The sequence below is a fragment of the Lagopus muta genome, chromosome 8 (assembly GCF_023343835.1).
Source record: "Lagopus muta isolate bLagMut1 chromosome 8, bLagMut1 primary, whole genome shotgun sequence".
Classification (NCBI taxonomy): domain Eukaryota; kingdom Metazoa; phylum Chordata; class Aves; order Galliformes; family Phasianidae; genus Lagopus; species Lagopus muta.
In genome coordinates, this window is record NC_064440.1 from 31,024,851 (window position 1) to 31,044,568 (window position 19,718).

The 19,718-nt window shown below is 40.1% G+C and overlaps 1 protein-coding gene across 4 annotated transcripts in view; it reads right to left on the reverse strand.

Moving 5' to 3' along the window:
• Nucleotides 1–6,871: 6,871 nt before the first annotated feature.
• The window catches only part of ZNF804A (zinc finger protein 804A), a 135,042-nt gene continuing 122,195 nt past the window's right edge, over nt 6,872–19,718 (reverse strand). For 3 of the 4 annotated variants that reach the window (XM_048953582.1, XM_048953583.1, XM_048953584.1), the window contains 2 exons: nt 15,181–15,311; nt 6,872–12,966 (listed from right to left, as the gene is read on the reverse strand). In XM_048953582.1, the coding sequence (XP_048809539.1) occupies nt 9,672–12,966; nt 15,181–15,311 (3,426 nt within the window). In that variant the 3' untranslated portion in view covers nt 6,872–9,671. Of the gene's footprint in view, nt 12,967–13,359; nt 13,715–15,180; nt 15,312–19,718 lie in introns of those variants that run through there. The other variant, XM_048953586.1, reaches the window with a different exon arrangement.

Here is a 19,718-nt window from a genome sequence, read left to right on the forward strand (position 1 = left end):
ATTTTACATAGAGTCAAAAAGAGCATTCAGACCCTTTTAATGGCTTTGGAAATTCCTCAAGATGCACATAGCTGTCAAACATAGACCCAGTTGAAAAGTTTGTCTGCAAAAATCAATTATCCAGACCTCAGCGTGAGATTTCTGAGATAAAAAATTACTCACAGAACCACAAGTGTACTGACAGAGTAGTTCAAGCTACAAAGACACATTCGGAGCAACTCAATCAGATGTAGATACTGTAGATGAGCAGAAAAAAATGCATGATTTTAGGTCAATCCAGTACCTGTTTATAAATGTTTTAAAAGAATCTTGAAAAGCAAAAGACTCCTATCCTATTGATGTATTTGATAACACATAAGAGAGCCACACATTGCTTGCTGGAATCTAATTCAGTTTCAGAGGCAACACAAACGTAATCCTGTGTACTAATAAGAAGTAATCACTTAGTAGAAAAGGGGAAAAAAAATATAAAAGAAAAAAAAATGTGGAATTACCCCAGAGTGAACACTGGAAATATTTGTAACTAAAATGTCATGAAAAACAATTTCAGTCTGAAGGAACTCTAAACTGAAATAGTGCATTTTTACCAGAGATATGTGAAAGTACAGGAAAAATTGAGCACATGTAAAACATGAGAAACTCAGTCTGCCAGGTACCTGGATACTTGTGATGACCAGAAGCCATCTTCTGTGGAGGACACTCTGGGAGAGCTCTAGCAGCACACAGCACTACTAAGGTGATTGAGGCTCCTACTCTCATGAGGAAAATCTCAATTGCTGAGGTTTGAAAAACAAGATTTCAGTCACTATTGAGTCTTCCATTATTATTTACTTCCAAGGAAGAACAAAATCCTATCTCGTATTGAGAAACATGAAAATTATCAGTTGCCTAACACAGAGGACCTAGTAAATTCACAATATTTGGTGGTAATGGCCCCTTCCCATTCCTCGTGGTTTCACCCACCTCTGCAGCACACCCACTGCCATCTCCTTACCCTGCATTTTGTCAGCACTCCGGACACAGTAGGCGCCTCCCTCTGCTTGAGTCTTGAAAGCCACTCTCCACTCAGTGACAGCACAAGACTGAGCAGACCCAGACTCCTTTCTACATCTCAACTGAGACATTTATCACTCCAAAACAGAGTTTTGCCCACCTGCTAACTTAAGTCCAGTCTATCATGAAGTTCATCCATACTGCTTATCTCCAGCAGCACTAGGGTCAGCCTTGAAGGTTATCAAAGAATGTTTGATACTGTGAGCACTTGGTATTTTGGCTCTAGAAAATAAATAAATAAATAAATAAATAAATAAATAGGTTTACTTTGCATATTGTTTAAATAGTTTTACGTTCTTTATTTTCACTCTTCTTAAACTGCAGTGACTGTTTACAGAAGTGTGCACTGCATAGACAGAACTGTTCTATAATGGCAGGACTTAGATCTACTTAGATCTATCCTAGACATCATTAAACAATTCATTTTCTGTGATAGGGAAATGTGCTCTTGGGCAAGAGCTCTCCATTAGTATGAATTATTAACAGTATGTATATACATGTATTATGGATTTTAAAGACGAAAAGACAGCTTGCCAGTTATTCCATGGAGCTTTCTCTGTCTACAAGACTGCTGGATTGCAGACAGCTGTGCGTGCTGAGTGGCCACAAACAAAGAATCCCTGGTGACCACAAAAATGTTTTCTTGTTGCCAAAATCATATAAAACTTACCAAAAAGAGAATTCTCTGTCTGATAATATCTGCTTAATCCTTCCTTATATCTTCCTGATGCAAAGTTATGTCTTTAAAGTTCCCCAAATATCCCCAAAAGAGGTCTCAGCACCATCCTCCTCAAAATGCTTCCACTTTTATGTTAAAATATCTCACAAAAAGAACATTTTTGTAACCACAGCATTTAAGAAAATTGTGTCGTTTTCAGATGTCCCTGCTGACGCATCTCCTTGTGATGTATCAAATCACATCTATCAGCTATGTTGAAGCTACAAAACCCTGCATGATAATGGCAAATGATGGAAAGAAGCAGCTTTGATACAGCACATCACACTGTGATACAGCAGTGGAAAGTCTAAAAGCATTTAAATCTCAAATAGAACCTCTCAGATGTGCAGCTGCAGACAGTCTCCACTCATGTTTCTACACAGCTTTGCTCTCTGTAAAAACATTCTGATAGGGGTTTGCTGCTGAAACCTTTCCAGGTAATTAGTCCCCCTGGTGCCTCAGGATTCACCCATCCTGCTGCTCCTGTTGCCATCTATCTCTATGAACGTTACCCCACGAACTTCAGTTGTTTTTTTCTCCAAAAGTAAATATGTTTTCCTCTAGAAAGTGCTCTGTGAAGGATTCCCTGCCGTCCTTCAAGACTAGTGATGAAAACAGAGTCTAACAGAGCACCCTGTTTACCGGTCACTCTGTGGGTTCTAATAGGGCATGCCTCCTTCCATAACCCAGGACTGCACATGTACTCCTAGTGCTGCACTGAAGACTTACAGGACTGGTTAAAGTTACACAGATATTGTATGCCTAAGGACATTATAATTGTTATATTGTTCTTATTCTTCGCTATCCATTTCTTACCTCTGAAAATGCCCTCATGGTAGCTTTGTGATTGATATTCCTTATCTCATCCCAAAACTTCTCTTTACTCTGCTTTTAAAAGCTGAATGATGTTTATTCTTTTTTTCTTAACCAATAATACATACGTTATCCACATCATTTTAAGAAAACAAACCAAATCAGGCTTTCTCTTACCTTTCTGAGGCACTCCCTGTCCCACCCCATGAGCAAAGTCTTGACTGATCTCTACCACACGTGGGCATTGATGCCTTAATTCAGTGGACCCCAGTAACTTAGTCTGAGATCCAGCTCTTTCAGCTAACGTGACATAAGTCTGCAGACAGCTGGTGGACATGTCCACAAGCCATGCATCAGCACCAGACAGGCTGTATGTGCTCCCTTATCTGACTGCCAGCTTCAACTTTACACTGGGAGTGTAAAAACAGGAGCGTTAGCAGCAGAACAGGAAGCAGGTCCTGCACTCTGTCCTACCAAAGGATCTGCTCAGATGCCCATGAAACAGTGACCTTTTGCTAGGAATTCATTTCTGCGCCCAAACAATTAGTGGCAATTTCTTAGCAGTTTAAACTGCAGAAAGCCTGCAATTTGGAAAACTCAGCATGCCTATCACTAATGAGGCAGTATAGGAGCTAATTTTTAAAATGCCTCATTCATTGTCGAAAACCACCTTTCCATAATATTTCCACTTCTGTGCTTCTTTTAAGCTGGCTGTAGTTCACACACAGAAGAGCTGAAAAACATTCACTGATTGTAACATTCACCGTACTTAAGATCACAACTCTGCTGTGAAGAGCATGGATAATCCTCCAGCAGGTTCCTCTGCACCTAGTTCTGGGTAAACCAGAGCTGGCTGATCAAAACACCTTCCCTTTATTTCTTCTGCTTCTAGAGGGCAGCATGTTAACAGAAGGAGGGAGCAGTTATGCAGCTGCCAGCAGTGGCAGAGAGCAACGTTTGCTTTGCACACAGAAGACTCATTCTATTGAATAATTTCTCCAGAGAGAAGTGGGATTCTATTTACAGCAAACTATATGCAAATCTTCTCTCTACATACTGTTTTTCTGCTTTTTGTTTTTTCCAACAATACGATGGATTGACAGACCAGCTACCAAAAGGCATACTAAAAAAATAGCACTCCTAATTTAAGTGGAAAAAGACACAAAAATAGAACAAAACAGTAAAAAAAAAAAAAAATAAAAATACAACAACAAAAAAGATATACTTTGAAACAAATTTCCTACAGGCTAGAGAGAGAAAAAAACATGTTTATTATATAGTAATCACCTACTTTCTCTGTTCATGTGTCACTATTCCTCCATCACAATAGTCCCTTCCATTCAGACCTACTCAAACAAGCCGTTCTCACCACTGCTTCACTATGGTTCACTGCAAAGTTATGCCCAGAAAAGAAGAATCCTGAGCCAGTAACCCGGTATGTGCGTGCCACAGCACACATGCTCACTTGCATACCTACATATAAGCATCACCACTAAAATCCAAGTGAAATTCTATTTCCAATTTCCATTTCACAAGCAAAAAGTCCTATTTAGGCACTGACAGTTGCAGGTTTCATCTCTTCAGAGTGTCTTACCATGGCCACCTCCTCTTTATTTCAATAGTTACTCTTCACATTAGAGCCATCGCTGGGCTAAACCAAGTACTGACATTTGAATGCACTAGAAATGCAAGACGCTTCTTTAGAAAACCCATAATTCGTTATGTGCAATACTTACATGCTGTTTCTCATCCACAAGGAAAGTGTCCACGTACCACCTACAATTCATTAAAAATCCATTTACAAATGTACTTGCCTGCTTGTCGTTTCTTTAAAAAAAAAAAAAAAAAGAACAAGAATTTGTTTCTTTTTTAACCAAAACAATGTTGGAAATCTCATTCATAGCAAACAGAAACACCACTGCTTATTTTACAGTAACCTTCTTTAATTAACATACATAATATTATACTCATTGTGGATTCACATTTGAAGCTTACTTAATGATGCTTTTTTTCTCTACAGGGATTTGCACATTTTGATCCTACCCCAGCAAAAATAAAGACCACTGATACATTAATTGATCTCAATGTGGTACGAACATAGGCCTGCTTACTAAAACCTTCTAAACATGCCTGTACAGGTAGAAAACCCAGGTTTTTGATTAACTGCATTTTCTTCTTTGGTATCAGAATAGAAGGTGCATGTACATGTTTTCAAGCACAGATGACATACAAAATAAACTTTAAAGATAGCTTTATGGCCATTAATTACAAAAATATCCTTACAGCAAAGGAGGTAAAAGGATGACTTAGGATGGATTAAGCCTTCTTTACTGAGTTGTGCTTTTCAAAATACCTCATGAAATTATCATTCAATTGAAAGCAAGATTAGGGCATTTCAATAAATAAAGAGCCCTAATGTCCCAGATCAAAATAAATCCTGAGTTATATTAATGGCAAAGCTTCCTTAGAATTCGTTGGTTTCAGAGTTTCACCAAGAGGTCAAAATTCAGACTTGGTAGAGATTCTTCCAGCTTTATATAAAATGCATGAAATAAGAAAGAACCTTGAAACAAAAACCAGGAAGTCTAATAATTCTTACACTTGGTATGCTATTTTTTTTTCCAAAAAATAAAATAGTAAAAAATAGAAACTAAGAAGAAAATCTGGTTCTTATTCACAAACGTACATGTTTGAAGAAATACTGAGAATCTTAGTTGGAGACAAACAGAAAAAGAGAACGCTTCATAGAGTTCCTGAAATGGGGACAAAAAGGAAGGCTATAAATAAAATAATATACAAGGTCACAGCTAATGTAAACATGAAATCAAAGTGATCTACAAAACCACATACACATTAATAACTCATCTTAATTTAAAAATATCAGATGACCTCTACACAGTACAAATGTCCTTTGAAGAAAAAGAGTTAACATTTGATAACTTTACAGAAGGCAAGCATATTGCATACATATGTACACTGCTGGGTACATACATGTCTCTAGGCAATGTACAGTCATAAATCAGAAAACTAATGTATGGGGTTCAGAATATGTAGACAGAGCACCATGTTGAAATACTCAATAGATTAAAATTTGCCACCTTAATTACAGACAAATAACTGTCTTAGAAATACATTCGTGTGGTCGCAATGTATTGCCTTCTTCTGAGAAAGTTAATGTAATCTTTAATGAGGAAACATTAGTGATTTTCAGCTGGCACAAACCAATAAAATGCAACTGAAATCAGGAGCTGTACACTGATTTGCACCAATTCAGAATCTGACCAAATACATTTACAAACTGGATTTTAAATGCAGCATATTAACTTAATGATATTATAATGTAAAAGATGTATTCCGAAAAAAAGCCGTACAATTATCAAAAATGAACTCAACAGAAAAAAATACAGCTGTAATGTAAACTGTATTTGGGGAGCATGTTATCCCATATAGTATGTATTAGAGAGAAATGGATGTTCCAGTGGCCTTCTAAAGCACAGTCTGAAGATCACATCTAAATTAATTTCCTTGAGTGTAAAAAGTTTATGAACCAGTACAAAGTTAACACTGCAAGAAAAGGCGACAAACTGCTTCATAATAATTTGACTGCTGTTTGATTGCAGCAAATGATAACAGCAAAAGATAGCAGCAAACATTCCTATTCTGTAATATTCTGTAAAAGGTACTTCTTTTACTTTTTGTCATCAGCAGTTTCTACGTACATTGCTCGCTCCTGTAGCATCTCAAGGTTTTTCTTCTTCAAAAGTTTGCATACTTCCTACTTTGTGAATGAAACCAAACGAACAATTTGGTTCCTCTGCTCTTCCTAGGTATTGGCATTCTGTGTACTTACAGACATGACAAAAGTGACTGATAACTTCGAACTGCCGATAACACTGTGAGGTGATGATACTTAATGCCTGAAAGATCCTATAAGGACATTACTCTATGGCTCATGTTACCTGAGAAATGGTACGGCTCCAAGAAGGTCACTGCCTGGACAGACTGCAGCTTCCCAAGGACAAAGACACACTTCTCATCTCAGCGGAACAGATTAACTTTCAAGCATTTCTCTGCAGAGCTGCTCTGTGGGGCCACTTAACAAAATCTATCACCTAATTTAAGGTCATCACCGCAGTCTGAAGATCTAATTCCTGTGATTCAGGTGGATTAAAGGGGATAGTATCACTTTCACTGTTTACAGGAGGAAGACAATCCAGTAACTCTATGAACTGGCAAAGTGAATAGGAACATAAATTAAAAAAAAAAAAAAAAGAAGTTCTGAGTAAACTTGAAAATTCAAAAGTAGATTAATTAAGCAAGTTTGGTGGAGCTTATTTAGAATGACAAAAATTCAACTATTTATCATTTGAAATAATGTTTACTTACAACTTAGACTGCTAAAAAACATATATTTAATTTAAAATACCAGATGAATGCCAAAATGAAGCTACTGTTACTTAAGTTACTGTAAGTTTAATACTTAATAACAATTCCAACTCAAAATGATACTTTATTACTTGCTTTCAATTACTGTGTTCAATTCTAAACTTAACTTGAGAATTATTTTTCTATTGGTTTAGCTCTTACACACGATGTCACCTATACTAACAGCTCTAGAATTGAAGGCAGTACCATGTTAGCAAATGATTGCATCTGATGGTTATTAGTCTTTTATTCTAAGTTTATACACTACCGAAAGCAACTACAGTAAATAAATAATGGTGCAATGTTATAAGATTTTTAACAACTTAAAATAGAATAAATTTAATTTAAATTGCTGGGAAAAGGTAAGATACAAAGCTGTTTGAATGCTTTTTTTAATCATTGACTCCTAAATTAGTAGGTGGGACTTATTCAATGAACTGAAATTCTGAAATTTGCTATCTTTTATCTTCTGCCAGATAAAAATGTAGGGATAGGGATCATGTATAATCACAACCGTCCTGCATTGTTTCTTTTTATCCAGTGGGTGTTATCAGACTGTTGTCTTTGACAGGACATCAGGATCCAGGGGAATACCCATGCTGACTCCTGCAGAAGATGCAGGAATACAAAAGCCAGTGTGGGTCAGCTATAAGGCAGGGGCCTGAGCAGCAAGCAGGCACCTTCAAGCGTCAGATACAAGTTTCGGTGCTTGAGCAGTGCGGCTTGCATGCAGCCTGCTTGCTGCAGAAGGCAGTGAGACATACAGATTGGGCAGGTTTACTCTTGAAATAAAGCAGAAGGATAAAGTCACTTACGTAATTTCTAGGTACCAGATAACTAGAAATGGGCATTCACTTGAAATTACAAGCTGGAGAAATTTTATCCTCTTAATGGCATTATATACACGGATGCCCACTAAGATCCTGCTCTGTGGCAGCATCAGGCAGCATTTATGAGAAGCAATCCGTGACCAGACCATTCATCTGCTCTTGTCAACTTTTTGTTTATTCATGTAGTTCAGCCCTTTCTAATGGCATGACAAGGAAAAGTTGAGTATCCCACACTGTAATCAGAGCTGACAAGATGTTGTTTTCTATAGTTTTAATGCATTATTAGACTAAAACGTTCAATATTGATATAGGTAAGTACTAATGCTATAGATGCAAAAAATAATAACCAGATACATATCTTTTAGGCTATATTATTACTTTTTGAATGGATAATATGTGATGCATATTCATAATCTTCCAAAACTACTATTTCAATTCAACTGTATATAATTCCATTATAATATATAAAAGGTGAAAAGAAGTGATTAATTTGAGAGCTAGCCCCTACCTTTTACTTTGGAGGGTCTACTTCTAGCACTAAAGGTCATGCTGCAAATTCTAAGCTTCACTCACGTGGCTAGATTTCATTTTAACTCACAGAGCTGGCTCTGCCCCGCAATCACTTTTGCTCACAAGTGTGGGCCTGAAATATCTCACAGTAACACGAATGAGAAGATTTCTCTGGCTGAAGTCGAGTTTCATCAACAATAAAAAGGCTTCAGAGGTAGGGAGAATTCTCTGAAATACAGTCAGAAATAACGGCAACATGTTATCATTATTTCTATTCTATGTCACTCATATATTTTTAATACCCCAACGCTGAAGGTAATGGAGTGAAACGAGGTAAGAACCTGAACCATCCCCCTGGTGAGATTCAAAATTCCCAGTGAGAAGTTTCTCCTGACCTTCCTGCACGTGTGCAAAAAGTAGGCATGAGAAATGGAGATCAGCTGAAGGTTTGATGGAAATAAGGCTCTCTGTGCTGCATGTTTTCATCATAAGAAACATTCCCTTGCAAGTCAAACCACTGCTGATCCATTCTTTTTTCTTCTACCACTGATGTTATTTTCGTTACGCGGCCTTTTTGTGGTTTAGTAGAAAAGGGATTAGCTCCAACAGTCAGCAGTCTGTGCAAGAAGACGACAAGAAGGCAAAATTTGTCACAGTGACATCAAACTGCTAACACAAACGGATCTGTTACCCTTTCTCTCTTGCTCAGTGAGACAGCTGCCCTGAAGGTATTAGCCTCTGAGCATCCGTGATAAATCACTGAAAGATAGGAAACCCGATTATCCCAGCACAGCAGGGGTAGAGGATGCAGAAGAACATAGAGCGACAACATCCGTGAGGCTTATAATGAAAGATTTTTTATATACTTAAGTAGTTAACAAAAATTTATTGCAAGAGATAGTTTGTCACTAGATTTACAGTTTCAGAGAACATAGTACAAAACATAGTGCATCAGCTTTGTCTAAACATTAAATAGGTGCAAATACACAAGGATAAAAAAACAAAAAGTGAATACTTTACAACAGAAGTTATAGATCTATAAATATATTTTATATACATTATACATATTCTAAGACATGAGCTTCACTGATATATATAGTTCATATCGGTATCAGACTATTCAGTGCTTTACTTATAGGATAGGTCTTTACACGGGACAGGAGCTTTTCATGGATGTTTGCATCACTATACTTACAGTAAATACTTCCCAAGGAAAGAGGAATTTCAACCAGTTTGTTTCACAGGACCGCTCGCGAAGCCGACGGGTGCTGGGAACCCCACGTCCATCTGTCTGGAGGCTCCCTGCCCCCCAGGAACCCATCCTAGAAGAGGGGCTGCAGCGGCAGGACGGCCGGGTGCGGGGACAGCAGGGAGGGGAACACGGCGTGCGGCAGCGGCGAGAAGGCCAGCGGGGCCGGCTGCAGCACCGAAGGCGGCACCAGCGGCAGGTGCGGCGGGGCCACGAAGGCTGCGGGGCCCCCGGGGCAAAGCCTGGGCCCTACGGGCAGATGAGGTAAAGGCGCTCTGGCAAGGGCCGGGACCTGCGAGAGGAAGTGCTGGTGGGGCCGGAGGGCCTTGAGCGCGCTGGCGGCGGCGTGCTGCTGCAGGACGGTGTGGTGGATGGTGGTGACCGAGGTAGAGCACAGCGGTGGCTGCAAAGGCAGAGGCTGCAACGGAGAGCTGGGGGGCTGCATGGCCGGGGGAGGAAGGGTAAACTTCACCTTGCTGGCCAGCATGTTCTGTTGCACGAGCTGCTGGTATGCCTCGGATGGGAGGTCTTTGAATTTTTCGTGGTTATCTGGAGGGAATATCAGCGTCTGGTCGGGAAGAGTAAAGGGAGCTATCAGCTGCTCCGTAGCTAAGAAGGTGTGGCTGTTGAGGTGTGCTTCTTTGAATGGCAAGGGTGGTGGGCTGTTAAATATGCCTGAGTTGCACTGTACCCAGTCACCGGTCACCTCATTTATCTTCTCATGTGGCAGAGAATCAGCCAACTCGTAATGGCAAAGGACTGACTTTGGGGGAGCCTGGTCCAAATGTCTGGTGGGCGGTGGAGCTTTATAACGAGCTTGACTTTCATGGCTGTTCGCATTTTCATTTTTCTTTTCGTCCTTCAGAGCATCTTGTGTGCTTGCAGCTGCAGGAGCACCCTGCTCAGGAACAGAAGCAGTACAATGTGTGGCAACGTCCGAAAGCACGCCCAGCACGCTCTCTGGTGCTGCACAGTCTGTTGGCTTGTCTTGTTCCAGAACATGTGCACCACCCATTGGCAGAGATGCCTTGTTTTCCTCCAGCTGCATGGCTTCATCTGCATCTTCTGCAAGATCAGCTTTGGAATTCATGATAGTATCCTCGGTGTCGTCTTGAGTCAAGAGTTCTCCCAGAACGTCTAATGTGGAACTTGCAGAGTTTTCTTTACAAGGCCTGGAGGCCTCACTTCTCTCATTCTTGTCAATGCATACGTGACTGATTCTAGTTTTCCTCCTCCTGTGTTTTCCTTTTGCCTTGTGATGCATACCTACAACGCTCACTTGCCTGAAATACTCCTCTGCCAAGCACGCCTCTCTGTACAAACTTTCATCTGAAGAACAGGAATAGGTGTGCTGTCTCCGCTTCCTGTGGGAGCTTTCCGGTTCATCCATCAGGCAGCTGTAACCTCTCTTTATGGACTGATGGTGGCCTGGACTCTTTTCTTCACCGCAGCGCCCTAAACATTTATGCTCTGGGCTGCAGCTCAACCTCCTGACTTTCCAGCTACAACAGGTTTTGGAGCACAGGCAGCTGTGCCTCCTACAAGTTCGAGCCAGCTGCCTCAACTGTCTCCGAGAGCTTGCTTTTCTCTTTCTATGCAGAGGTTTACAAGCACTGCGTTGGTCCCTACTTTTTGCATGCCAGATGTCACATATGCCTCTGCTCGCATGGAGGTGATCTGATGTAGCCAGGACTCTTTTATGACCATTTTCAGAATCAGCTTTTTGATGAGACTGCTGCACCTCATCCGAAGCTATCCAGATATTCCCTGCATCGTATCTACACTTCTCTGGGTTGTTTTGGAGGTGCTGATGTTTATTTTCATCTCTGTAACTCATTTGCTTTTCTATAACTGAGGAAATTTCCATTTCTGCAATTGTTGCTTCCCCACAAGGATGATAATGATGGTGATGACAATGACACAATTTTCTTCTCCTTTTCCGTTTCCTACTTTTGTGAAGCCATTTTTCGTGACTTTCTTTGATCCAAACTTTGTTATATTTCTCACCTATCACAGCATTTTGTCGTAAGTGATTTTTTGAAATGTGACACTTTTCTAGCTTTTTAATCCTGAATGACTCACCCAAGGCCACTTTATTTTCATTTTTTGCAAGATCAGAATTTCTGATGAGGGAAACGTCACTTACAAGGGGTACTGTATAGTCAGATGCACTTCTATTTATTTCTGCTTCAGGATCACCACATTCTGAAGTAGGCTTATTTGTAAAATCTGAGACTAAGCTATGGTTGGATTCAGTTGTGTGGTGCAAATTAGGTACGTTTGCCTGATGCTTGGGTTTTTCTTGACTATCACTTGCTTTTGATGACCTGAAATCAAAATACAAAGGGTTGCAGCTGTAAGAAATGGATGGGTCTGTACTCGTGTAAGTTAGCATTTCTGATGGCCACTGAAGAATGTTTGATCCGTGCTTGCTAAGAACAGGAACGAACGGTTCACAAGATCTCTTGCGTGTGTCCAGTTTGCTCCGGGGGACTCTCGAGCCATCTTCAGAATGTGATGGAACTAACGTCTCTGTCCCCAGTTTTATTTCAGTTTCAGCTGTAACTAAGTCACTGTTCCCATCTTTACCATTTTCCTCAGCAGTGTCCTGCAGAGATGAGCAATCCTCCACAGCAGCCTGAGCAACAGCTCCGTTTCCCAGCAGCTCACAACTGCTGCAGTCTGGGGGCAGAACTCGAGCACTGTCCACAGCCACAGACAGTGTTTGACCCGGTACATCCACAGCACAGGCATCAGTACTGCAGTCCTCCATGTCAGAAGACACTAGCTGCTTTGAATTAGAAACAGCAGGAATTAATGTGGGGTTCTCTAGCTCTCTGTTTTCTTCACTGGCTAGCTCTTTTGATTCCTGATTTTCAGGATCTTCTGCTGTGTCAGTGCATCTTTCCACCAGTGGGTGCAAACAGTCTTGCTTCTCCTCGGGACACAGGACTATTTCAGTTGCTGACGGAGACTGAAGATTACAAGCTCCTGGGAAAAATCTGCTTCTTCTGCTAAGTCCATTCTCCATAGATGTTTCGTCATTATATTCGTAGAAAACAGCAGCTGAAGATTCCAGTTTGACTACTGCTTTCTTAGGAAAAGCAAAGGAGAACCCAACTCTATGTCCTCGAGCTCCTTGAACTTGATCTCCAAATTTGTTAGTTCTGGATGTATTACTGCATGCATTTTCAGGAGTGGAAGAAATACCTGAAGTAGCATCTTTGCAATTCTGCGTATTGTGCATCAGCGTACAGCTGAAATCTTGTTTGCTGGAAGAATCTATAGCAGTGCTTTGTGGGATATCAGTGGAATTATCCCGCACAGTCACTGTTGTGGATTTGAACATAGGTCCACTTCCAGGAGCACTAGGAAGGCAAACAAGACTCAGAGTAAGCACCTCTCAGAGGACTACAGGCATACACAAAGCATTACATTGGTACTGAAAGGATTTTTAAGAAAAGAGGAAGAATCTATGGACACACACATTTAGAAAGTCTCTTATTTCACTATAGGATTTGCTTAAAAAAGATAAGTATTTTGTTCACAGTTCCTTCATGTGAGGTCATCGGACAGAGGGCTAATAATCTCATATAGTTCTATTCCCCTAAATGTACTTGCTGAACTAATAAAAGACCATATATTTCCCTAGAAACCTTGCTTCTCCTCCCAGCATGCCATCACAGTTATGCCACTATTACTACAAACAGCTGAGGCTTTATATTTCTATGTGCTACAAAATATATTAAAGGAGAGAGTACCTCAGAGATCACTTCTCTCTTAGTCATGATCCCAGCGACTGCTTCTCCACCCACAGGCAATCACCCAGCAGCTCCTTCCCTATTTGTGTTCTCAGACCTGTTGCAAGCTCAGCCATTTATTTCATGGAAAAATAATACCAGGAAAAGCATTTCAGCTGACAGTAGTGCAAAAGTGATTCATCCCTCTTGAGAAAAAATTTATCACTGTCTACTTCTGTTCTTCATCTCATACTCTCCCCATCTGTTCTATATGACTTAATAGGAAGTAAAGGGAAGAAAAAAACTGCTTAAGCTGGCAGTTTGCTGGGATTCACTGGAACTGGTCAGCACCAGGAGTAATGAACCTAACTACATCAGTATGGCTGTTGGTTTTTTTTTTTCTTTTAATTTTGGTTTGGTTTAGCCCAATTATTCTGTATTTTACAGTGCAATGCAGAGCACTACTGGATGATAGGTCACTGGAAAAACTTGCAAATATGATTCAGGACACCAAGAAGTGTTGCATTAAATAATGACGAATGTACCACATACATTCTTTCACCAACAAAATAAAGTAGTGACTTTTTATTCAAAACAAATCTAGAAAACACTAGTTAAAATAAATCCTGTGTGTCTGTATCATACCTCTAAGGACAGAAAGTAGCAGTGCACAGCAACTATTAGAGTTCAGAGAAATTCTTCACCAGTGATTAGGAAGACTCTGAAAAAAAAGTAATGGATAGAACAAACTCCTACAAAATCTGTGCTTTTTTGTGTTTCTTTTACCTCTTTGTCCTGAATTATATCATACAGGTTTTCTAATACTCTTAGGGAGAACGATATCTAAAGCTGGGAGCATAAAAACCATGTTTGCCGAGTATTAAATTTGGAAAGTTAGAACACTGAGGGAAGAAAAAGCATTTCCACGTGACTTACCATCAAAAGATAAGTAAATGAATAACTAAGGTGCTACACTGATCTTACCAAACAGACCTTACAGCTTCCATGTCACCTCCACTTGCTTAGAGAAACCTGATGTCAGCATGCTGCCCACCATACATGCTATGGAGGAATAATCACTGAACAAGGACTGTGAATCATATGGGCTGACTCTTCTGATAGATCATCTGGTGAGCTGAAGCTCGGATAAAATTGGCATTTTAGCTTATATTTTTCCCCCTGAGGTTCCACTGTGAAAACTCAAGTTGGTATATATATAATTAGTGCCAAAAGTGCACAAATAAGAGTAGAGTCACAGTCAGCAATCTCAATATTAATTTCAATAGTATGCCTAGATTCAGCAGCAGCGTGTATGACTAGCAATACCTCTGCAGTGAGAAGTAAACATTCTGTGGAGATGAGGAAAAGGAGCACTTACCTTTTAACATATACATAAAAAAATCCAGTTATTGAGATTTAAGATGAGATTTCTGGATGCTTTCCCAGGCAAGCAGTTTGAAAGCTAAATCACAGAAGTCTGTTACATCCTAGAAGGATTCTGTATTCCTCACCTCATCAATGGAGCAGTGTCAGCCTTCAAATGTGTGACCTAGTTCACTAAGCTTTCAACCAATACGCCTGGTTTTAAGAAATATATATATGAAATATCTTTTTCAACTAAAAATACATGTCATTTTAGCTCCACTAGAAAAAAAAAGGTTAAACATTTCTTCACACAGTGTGACTCAAATTACTGTACACACACTGCTTCAGAAATGTCATAAAACCACGCATGCAGGGCTCCAGCTGAGGGATTCCAGTAGCCCAGTGTCCCAGGTCTTCAGCAAATAGCTGAGGGATTATTTTAAGGCATTCTTTGTGTTTCAGTAGCCAAGCACTTACCACGTTGTCACTTTCCTCAGCTCAGCTAACTTGTGCAAACGTTGAAGGGCCTTTTCCTGTTTCCTTTCATCCTTCCTCGACTTTGATGCTACATTTCGAGCAAACTCCCTCTGCTTCAATTCCTTGAGTCTCTGCAAGATATCGTGACACACACACAAAAACAAGGCCAGGAATAATTAACATTTACAATGATAATTACTTTCTGGTAAGCAATTTCATACTCAGATTGATTTTCCAACCTAATCAGAATGATCCATTTAATAAATTTATAGATTTCAAGCACGTAACAAAAATACCTCATGATTTTAGGGAGAAACTAGCTGGGGCAGATATGATCGGATAACCATATTGTACTTTTGGTGATTATTATAGACCAGCCTCAGTAGAACTAGACACTGTTCATCCCGAATCATATTTTGACCCCTTTACTCCTCCTGCTGAAAGTGTAGGGCTGAGGTTAATGGGACTTCACGCCTCACGGTGTTGGTACAGTCTCACTCCAAGCCACGGCTATTTTCAGTTTTCATTTACTGCTTATTTCGAGCTCTACCTATTTCTCTCAGTGAACCTGACAATAAAATCCCCACTGACAGCACAGAACAACATTGAACCCACAGGGAATAGGGAGAACGCTTTAAAAGAACACTTGCACAATATGGGATGTAAAAAAGGTGCACTTTGTGCCTGCCTGGATTATGCAGACACAAGCGGTTCTTTTTCTTGCATCAAAACACAATCACATCATTTTACTGATCCGAGCCTCTCCTCAGCCTAATCAAGTCATTATGCGTTCAGCACATACAAGTTGTGGAACAGAAGAATCATTTAAAACTTTTCAGCAATTAAATTACTCTGCATAATTGCTACAAGTAGGTGTCAGTGTGTGAGACAGAAGAGTCTGGCTGCAGTTCCATACGCACAGCCTTCACGTTGGACTGTCTGCTTGTCTTTTCTGGAACTATCTGTTCTTGAGTTTGCCTTCTGCCAGATGTCCTGTCAAATAAACGGCCCTTCTTCCAGAATGGAAGGGTGATGAGCATAATTGTTCTTAGCATAATAGGAACTACTCCTAGAAAGTGATTTTTTTTCTTGTAACTACTGTCTCCAGCTTTAGCACGGAGGGCTTTAACAATCTATCAGAATTATTGTTAGACAATACCCGAGGGGTTTACTGACCAAACGCATACGTGAGTGGAGCTGTTCTTAGCCATTAACCGCAGAACATACAGCAGGCACAAGCTGGTCGGAGGGCTGATCAAGAATTCCAAAACTACTATTTCCTGGATATAAAAGGTCATCCAAGTGCAAAAATGCATGTTTCTATTCTTGGATATTGTGGCTCTTTTCCATGTGTCCTTATTCAGCCGTCTGCTGAGTCACCGTTACCTGCATTTCCACACTGCACTTAGGTGTGTTAGTGATAACTAGCAGAGCACTTAGCTGCAAGGTGTTTGTATCTTGTTGGGTTTTGCTTGTGTTATACAAATGAAAATATTGCCCAGTTACACATACAACGTCAGTAGTCCATGCACTCTGAGTATCGCAAGGTCCCCAGTCAAAAATCATTCAAAGTAAATGGGAGCAACTAAAAGAAGTGTACCTTAGTCTTAAAAAGCATAATTTCCCTAATGTTTTCCATGTCTTTCCATGTGGTGGGACTATTCAGTAATGATGAGCGCTTCGTTTAATGCCTGTTTTTTCTGTTTGCTTCTGCGGATCAGTAAGCAAGTAATTAGCAAGCAGTCATACAGTATTTAAATGTGATGCCCTCATAATATTATCCTCTGCTTACGAACCAGCTCAAAATGTGCAAGTCTTTGCAAGTAACAAGTTCAACGAGCAGTTCACAATGAATAATTAACCGAGATTCCTCCAACAAAACCAAATGGCTTCATAATGCATGATGCTGCCACAGGAATCTCCCCTGAGGTGCAAGCTCAGGTGAGCCTGCTTTTCACCCTGTCTGAGGTGTCCCCAGGTGGGCACTGCATGACAGCCAAACAAGATAAGCCCTAAGCAGAATGCTAACAAGACATATTTCTGCTTCTTTCACCCATGCCTTCACTTTCCAGCTTATTCCAAAGAGGTTTTTCCAGTATTCCTTGTTTCAAAAAACCCACGTCAAGTTCCCTAGTTTCTCTCTGTGTTATCAAAGGCACAAAACCAGATCCTGCTGTAGGAGACAAATGCCTGAAGACCTCCATGGATCAAAGCCTCTCTACAGCAGAGAGGCATTAATGCATTAAGTGTGCTTCTTTTTACAAGCCTTTTGCCACTCTGCAGTGTTCTGTTCTTTTTTTTTTTATTATTATTTTTCTTCACTTGAAGATTTAAGCACTTGCAACAACTGCACTTCAAAACTAATAGGCCTTAAAAACATCAAGATGACGTTAATTAAAAATATGCTCAGGACAGTGAAAGCGCATTAAGGTTGAAAAGTGAAATACAATGGAGCTGTATACTACAATAACAGGTGATAAAATGAGGAAAGAAAGACCAAAACCAGTGACAAATAAAGCAGATGATACATTCAAACCTGGAATTTCCACATCTAAAGGAAACCGGTGCAACTTTCACACATTTTATGAAAAACAAGGGGAAATCATACCATGTCTCAGGACTGATAATGCAGCTCAGAGTAGCATTAGTATCCCACATTAAAAGCAGGCGTCCTCCCCATCACCAAAGCATCAGCTGAGGACTGCCTATTCAGAGAGGCTCTCATAGCCTGCAGCAGGATATGGAACAACAGGTAAAGCCTCAGCAGGCTGGGAACAACTTCAAGAGGGTCACGAACTGATGGGAATGGTTTTTTCTAATAGCAGGAGCCGGGGGATTTCAGGACACTGCAGTTCAGATACGATGATGTTAATGTTCTGCTGACCTGAGATTAACAATTAAATTATGTGGACTTTTACAAGGTTTAAAATACCGTAAATCCATTTCCTGATCAATGCAAGTATAAATTGCAGAACTTAACTGCCATGACATCAAATTTCGCTTATTGTTTCTTTATTTTATTTAAAATCAGGAAAAATGACTGCATTCCCAGCAGCCACTGAAACTCTCTAGAGTTCATATTATCGTTGGCTCCCTCCTCCCCTTCTAAAATGTTTCCACATAACACAGAACTATGTGCTGGTTGTTCAGCACTGCCACAGAGGTGGCACAAGAATGGCGCTTGGATTTATTTAGAATAAATGGGATATCCCTTCCCTTTAAGACTTATACAGCATAAAACATTACTAAAGGTTAATAATTTTTTAAGCTTGTACTCATTTAAAAAAAAAATCTGATTACTGGCTGACACAAGGATTAAATACAAGTACTTCATAGCTACTGCTGACTGTTCTACAAGCTGTGCATATCCCCCTTTCTCTGTTATAGTATGACTGCTTTCCAAATACTCCCTGCTAACTGAGATGGTTTATCGCTTCTTTATGTGAATTATGGTATGACAAACAGAGCGACAATACACTCATTAGATAAGCACTTGTCTCAGCAAACCAGATTAGCATCCTTTCGCAAAAAGGATTGAGCTTAATCAGTTATAAATAATAACTGAATATACCAGAGTTCTATGCAACACCTGTAAACGTGGGGAATGAGATGTGCATTTAAAACACACAAGGTTGCTTGGCAAGATGTAAAATATATCCACCTTCCTTCTGCCTTTGGTGGTTTGGTGGAGGCAAATATTTTTCTGTTCTGCAAGTGGAGCCACCTTCACTTTACACAGCAGGACAGAGCAGCATCTTGATACCTGTGCTGCACTCTGCAGTGCTGCAGGGACTTCATGACCACCTCCTCTCTTAGCAAAAAGAATTTCTCCTTTTGAAAAGATTACACGAGCCCTGAGAAAATAAGAAAATACAACAACTTGCACTTTTAGTGCTACAAGTCTTCTCTAGCAGAAGCTAAAGAAGGCAAGTTACATCAACAGAAAGCAGAAACATTAAGATTTCTCAATTAAATGGGTAATTCAACCACTCCAACGTGGAGCAAACTAATAGACGATCCATTTATTTTCATTCTGCCACCCCGAAATTAACTGCTATAATATGCTCCTGAAACAGAATTGCAACATAGGGGAATTTTAACAGCAGCTTACAGCTACTTGGTGGGGAGTTGCAAAGCAGTTGGGACACTCGCTAATGGCTGGGAAAACCTCCCTGCAGGGCAAAATTTGTTACTAATTTGCAGGAAAGCCACACTTTTTGTAGTCAGATATTAGGTCTTCCATATGACAAGGGGTATTCAGGTTGTGAATAATCCTTTTCCTTTTCTATTCCTACCCCAAATTACAGCCATTACCTCCTGATTTTGTCTTTTAATAGTAGCACACGTTAATACAAATATCTATGGGATTTTAAAGTAGTCCACAACAGTGTTGTTTCTGCTGAAGGACAGATGTCAGGAGCCAGGAGGTGGACTCAGTGGGTCCTCCCTCCAACTCGGGATGTTCTCTGCTCCGTGCTTCCAGAGGTTGCAGGCACGTTCATTTCTAACAGCCGTGTAGGTAAAGCACCCCAGCAGCA